Source organism: Lactuca saligna, chromosome 5 (assembly GCF_052625555.1).
Source record: "Lactuca saligna cultivar CGN05327 chromosome 5, ASM5262555v1, whole genome shotgun sequence".
Lineage (NCBI taxonomy): Eukaryota > Viridiplantae > Streptophyta > Magnoliopsida > Asterales > Asteraceae > Lactuca > Lactuca saligna.
Genome location: NC_136421.1, coordinates 311417253 through 311423301, shown reverse-complemented (window position 1 = coordinate 311423301; position 6049 = coordinate 311417253). Strand labels below are relative to the sequence as shown.

Here is a 6049-nt window from a genome sequence, read left to right as displayed (position 1 = left end):
AATTATTAATTAAATATTACTCTTTTTAATTAATATATTACTTTCATAATATATTAATAAATTCATTTATTGTAATTTATTAATCATATAATAAATCAATAAGTCAGTCTCTCTGTATCTCTCTCTTTCTCTCTCTCTCTCTCTCTCTCTCTCTCAAAGTCATCATATTCAATTACTGGGTTTGAAGGCAACCCAAAAGGACTTTGCTAATAATTCAAGTATACACTAATTCAGGTATTGGCTTAGACACCTAATCCAACAGATAACCAATTGGTGTTCATTTATGATGTGTTGTTGTATGTGATATTTTGGGTAACTTATTATGCTTTGTGCTTACAGTTATGGATTTAAATGTGTTTCAGGTACTTCTGATGATCGTGGAAAGGTGAAGGCTTGATTGTACACTCTTTTCGACAGCTTTCATGATTATGCGCTTATGATACTCTGATTTTGGGATGAATGTATTTTGATACTTATGATTTTATTGATTTCGTTTTCCTAGAACAATGTTTTATTTAACTTAAAAATGAAAATTTTGGTTATGATTTTTGGGACGTTACAAATTGGTATTAGAGCCTTGGTTTGAGGGATTTGGAAGAACACTTGTGTGATTCCATACTCAAACTAAGGACCTGAGAAATTTTTCATATAGAAAAATTGTAAAAATTTAAGTTTAAGGAAAGTAGAGGAGGATGCGAAGTATACAGTCAGCCAAAGCTCAAAAAGTGAATTCCCAAAATATCCATAATTGTCTTCTATGTTGTAATTGAGTTTTTGTTATAAGATCTGTTAGAAATGCATGCTAGTTGATAGGCTAAGGATCCCATCAGGATTATAATGATATAGTTGCCTAAATTCTTAACACCTTATATCCTAGAGGAATGTTTTTGATGCTATACTAGAAGTTGAAGTTAATACTATTAATTGTTATGTGTATACTATATAGTTGTATATAGTTAGGATTTTATAGCCCTGGAATGCCAGATTTATCCGTATTTCTTATTCCTTGTTTGGTTGTGGACTTGGAGTAGAATCATTTATTCGACCATCTATCGGATCATGGATTGTTTATGACTGGTATACGTAGAGCAGTTAACGAGATTAGTGGAGACTTCTAGCAGTGCGGGAGGTGGTCGAGGGAACCTAGGATGAGTACATAAAGGTTAGACATGGACTTGTGGGGGCATATAGATGCATGTGCCGATGCAATCAGTGTGAGGTAGCTTAGTAAATTGGGGTCTTGGAAAGAAATTCGAGTCAAACACAGATATGTGTAATAGGTAGTATGGGCCCGTGCTACTGAAAGCATAAGATCCGTATGAGATTCAGGAAAAATCCCAAGACTACTAAGAAGCTAATAGGGATGTGTATAGAGTGTATGTTTGCTATAACCTGATTTTGACCTATTTATTCACATATTTTAGTATGGTGGTGACTACCCGAGGTTCATGCTCTAGTGATCCGGAGAGAATGGGTTCCAGTGATGATAAGATCCGTAGGATCATTGCCACTAAGGTCACCACAGCTATGAGGGAGGTGATCCCGGAGATGTTTGGTCTATTAAGACCACACTAATCAAGTAGTTCGACGAGTGCTACGCTATTATCACTAAGGTTGCTACTGCCGCAATCACCGCAATCGTTGTCACTGCGAGACCGCATGGGAGTGATTCAATGCAGTACCGTGAATTAAACAGTACGTAACCCCTAGAGTTTGATGGGACAACGGACCTATTTGCTGTGATGAGATGAATTTCTAATGTTGAGCGGTGCTTCTATACCTGTTCAATTCTGGAGGACCTAAAGGTTTGATTTGCGTTGAACCTTCTTCGCTTGGAAGCGAAAGACTGGTGGAAGTTTGTAACTAATGGTTACTCACCTGCGGAGCAAGCCACAGTGATATGGGGGAGATTTACTGATATGTTTCATGATGAGTATGTTGTTTTGGTGGAGAGAGAGAAAGGGTGAGATGGAGAGTCAGAGGAGGGAGAAAAGGCATGCTCCAGTACAGTCGTGGTAGGTGACTAAGCGATTCAAACCCACTGATACATGATCAGTAGGATAGAGAGGCTACATTTGCAGCAAGTGCAGTAAGGATCATCAAGGTCCATGTCGAGTGGGGATAGTATGCTATATGTGCAGAAAAGGGGCACTTTACGAAGGATTACCAGAAGGGTTTTCCAATTTGTTTAAGTTGCAACTAGATGGTCCATGTGAAGGCTGATTTCCCATTGCTTGCCTTGAGATCAGTGTAGACTCCAGCTCCTACGACTTTACGCATCACTGATGGACGCCAGAGGAAAACCGAGGCCCCAAAGGCCTGAGGACGAGCTTTCCATTTGATAACAGAAGAGGCCAGAGCGGCGCTAGGCGTCATTACTGTTATGTCAATTTATATTTATATTTATGTCAATTTATATTTCTTGTACGCTTATATGCATGCTTATGTGGGTACATTCCTAGTAAATTCATTATATGTGTTAAGCGCCAGACCTCCACCACCACCATCTAAAAAACCCTAACTATAGCACCGTCTGGAAGCCTTTCCCTAGAATAGATCTAAAAAAATCTCTGATCTAAAACGACATTTTCCGGTAATGGCAACAAATGAGGACGGGGTAGAACTCTAGAGAAGGTGAAAGGCAAGGAGTCAGTCTAGATGTTTAATGGAAGTAAGTTTCAGATTGGGCCAATTTTCTGGTTAATCTTGGTGACGATGGTGGTTTCTAGACCCTATCTGGATCTATCCACCTATCCAGATCTACTATTCATCTTCTCCGACGATCGTACCAACAGAAGAGAGAGACAAAGAGACGAAGAAATTTTTGGCATCACTTTTGTCGAAGTTCGACGGACTCCAATTGTAGGATGTAGCCTTCTCGATCTAGATAAAAGCTGAGTTTCATCAGGTTAAGGAATTCAAGATGTGGGGTGAGGGTGGAGGAGATGGAGGAGGTTGATGGTAGATGATGGTGGTGGCGAACGATAATGCTAGGCGAAGATTTTGTGTATGTGTTCTTTGATAGTATATGTATGTGTGTGTGTTCTGTAAAAGAGATATAAAGAAAAGGTAGCAGGTGGTGTGTGTGTGAGAGAGAGAGAGTGTGTGTGTGTGTGCAAAAGTCTTTTTTTAATTGATTAAAAACATTAATATAAATACAAAAATAGGAAAAAAGAAGTAATAAGGGCATAAAAGCCATTTTAAGTCTATAGGGACCAAATTCAATAAAAAGATCTGAAATTGAACCAATAATGCATCAACAATCTTTTTTGGACCAAAATTAGGGAATTTTACCAATCACAATACATTTTTGCAATTTTGTAAGAAGAAAAACACTCGAAATGTTTGTACGATCGTTGAAGATTCAAGCCCATAAACAAAATATGAGTTGAACTTGAAAGTTGCAGGTAATATTTCTAACTTTATTGTATAACAAACTATATGTGATACACTTGTATTGCATAGGCTTGTTTAATAGAAATTTTAAATATAAAATTCAAAATATTATAGATGTTTGAATTTATAAGAAAAATAAGAAATATATTAAATTATAAAAATTATCATGTTTTTTTTTCTCTTTTAAATTTAGATAAATGATTTAGATAAATTAATAAAGAAAATTAATGAAACTTTAATTTAGTAATTTTGAAATTGAAAGGAAAATCTATTAATGAAATTGATATACATTTATTATTAGATTTAAATAATATATAAAATTTAATAATAATAAAAAACCACATGTACAATAAAAATTAATTTAAAATACTATAAAATGGTAAAATGAATAAAAGTATGATAAATAGCAAAAAGATTATATATATATATATATATATATATATATATATATATATATATATATATATATATATATATATATATATATATATAATTTGATACTATTTACTATATTTTGTTATTTAGTGTGTTCGAAAAATAGGGTAATGGTCCATCATCACAATCACAATCCAAGACGACAGGAAACCCATCAATCTCGTCCGTCCAAGGATTCATCTCATCATAATCAACGGTCCTCATTGCACGCCACACCACACTGCTACATTTAAAACCCGATCCGAGTGCAAGCTGCCACACCCGATACCCTTTTTTGACCCGACCCTTTGCCTCTGCGTACGCCAGTTCGTACCAAATGGAGCTGCTGGAGGTGTTGCCGAACCTGTACAGCGTCATTCTAGAAGGTTCCATGGCGATGTCATCAAACCCTAGGTTTTTCTGTAATGCGTCTAGCATAGGCTTCCCGCTGCTGTGCGGGAGGAATAGTTCGACGGAATTGCTGTAGTTTGGTATGTAAGGTTGGATATTCGCCGTTGGCCGGAGTTTTCTTGCGATGCTGTTTTTCAGGTACCTGAGCTTTTCTGATAACGGAAGTATTTGCTTACCGAGCACGGTTACGTTTGATCGGATGACGGTGGGTGCGACTTTGAAAAGGTCTTTGTTAATGGTGACTCCTCTTATCCCGGCTTCGTCTTCTTCCTCAAAGATGCAGTTGTACGAAAGGTCGGAACTTGATATGTTTGTGTGTACGGTGTGTAGTAGTTTGTATTTGCTATTGCGATGATCCGAGGGACGGTTTGAGAGGAGGATCGCCGCGCCGCCGACGCGGAAGATGCCGTTGGAAAGGAGCTTGGAACGATCGTCTCCAACGTAGCAGTTCTCAGTAACGCCCTCTGTAGTCATCACTAACGCATAGGAATCATGATGCACCTGTGGTATATCATATATATTATGTTTTGCTGATATAAGTCAGTATCGGCGGTGTTAAGCATGACAGATAATAAGCAAAATGTTCACCTGAAGGAGGTTCTGAGCAAGGCCGATGGCAATTAGTCCTGCAGTGCATCCCATCCCAACAACATTGTAGCTGATGATGTTTTCTTTAAGCTTATATTTGTTCACTATCATGCTAGAAAGAGATGGAATAGTGTTATAAAGACTACAATTCACAACAAGTATCCCTATGTCTTCACATCGTACCCCTGTTTTAGCCAACAACATGTCTATTGATCCAGATACAGACATCTCCATTTCCCTTCTGGCTTCTTTCATGCATGGATCAGAATCGTTTTTCAGGAAGACTTCTGGGATGTAGGTTGAGTCACCATGTCCCGACTTGTCTAGAATCGTCTTCATGAATTGCACCGTTTCTTCTGAAAATTTTCCCATGTGCTTTAGTTTCTCGATGCAGTACTGTTTTGTGATCTTCTGAGCATCTGGAGGCTTGTAGCATGCGAAATCTAATAAGTAAACTACACGTGAAGTTCTTCTGGTGATGAAGAAACCTAATAAGAGAAGACATATGAGTAAGGTGATTAACATAAGTTTTGCTTCGGGAATGAAATGGTCTTCCAGGAGATTTTTTAAAGTGAAGATGATTGGCATGGTGTTTGGAACTTAAGTACGCAAGAAATCTTTTCGATGGGCAATGTGTTTGAAGTTCCAAATATTGTAACAGGTGTTAGTTTCCTGGAAGCGTTCTAATGAAGCTTTTATAAGCCTGAAGCTCTAGTCAGTTATCATGCTTATCAAACTTCTAAATGTATAAATATTGTTTTTAAGGTAAAAAATAGGTTTTTAGAATATAAATACATTTTTAAAGGTATTTATATATTATAAATGTATTTTTATATTTTTTTATACACATATTCATACTAAATATTGTTGAACATAATACAGCACACACAATACTAAATATTACACTGACTTCTGGTTCCAAAAAAAATCATGAAAATGACAAACAATTATTGAATTTCTTGTCTAACTCTCCATGTTCCTAATATTATAGTTGTACCCGTGTATGGATTTTTTTTTTAAAAGCAATTTTTTTTTCGAAAGCAAAATTTCAAAATCTTATTTGTGATACATCACGTCTTAGTAGGGATTAAATGTTTTGGCTATTATTTCAATGAGAACAAGTTTCTTGAAACTATTAATTCTGAAAATGTAATAAATGAATTTGCTTGTAAAATGCTATAAAATGGATGTTTAGAAAATAATAATGTATTTGATGTTTACCTTTTTTTGAAAAATTGCT

At 36.2% G+C, this 6049-nt stretch overlaps 1 protein-coding gene across 1 annotated transcript; it reads right to left on the bottom strand.

The window, feature by feature from the left end:
- Positions 1-3897: 3897 nt before the first annotated feature.
- Positions 3898-5533, bottom strand: LOC145048598 (3-ketoacyl-CoA synthase 20-like). The gene is made up of 2 exons (XM_078997131.1): positions 4810-5533; positions 3898-4722 (listed from the first exon to the last, which is right to left on the bottom strand). The coding sequence occupies exons 1-2, from the start codon at positions 5395-5397 to the stop codon at positions 3904-3906; spliced, it is 1407 nt and encodes a 468-aa protein (XP_078853257.1). The 5' UTR covers positions 5398-5533; the 3' UTR covers positions 3898-3903.
- Between the last annotated feature and the right edge of the window lie 516 nt (positions 5534-6049).

Bases quoted from the DNA above. Each gene is read 5' to 3' on its own strand.
- LOC145048598 (XM_078997131.1), bottom strand. From the start codon at position 5,397: ATGCCAATCATCTTCACTTTAAAAAATCTCCTGGAAGACCATTTCATT. The intron at 4,723-4,809 runs GTGAACATTTTG...GATATACCACAG, and splicing joins TTGCTCAGAACCTCCTTCAG to GTGCATCATGATTCCTATGC.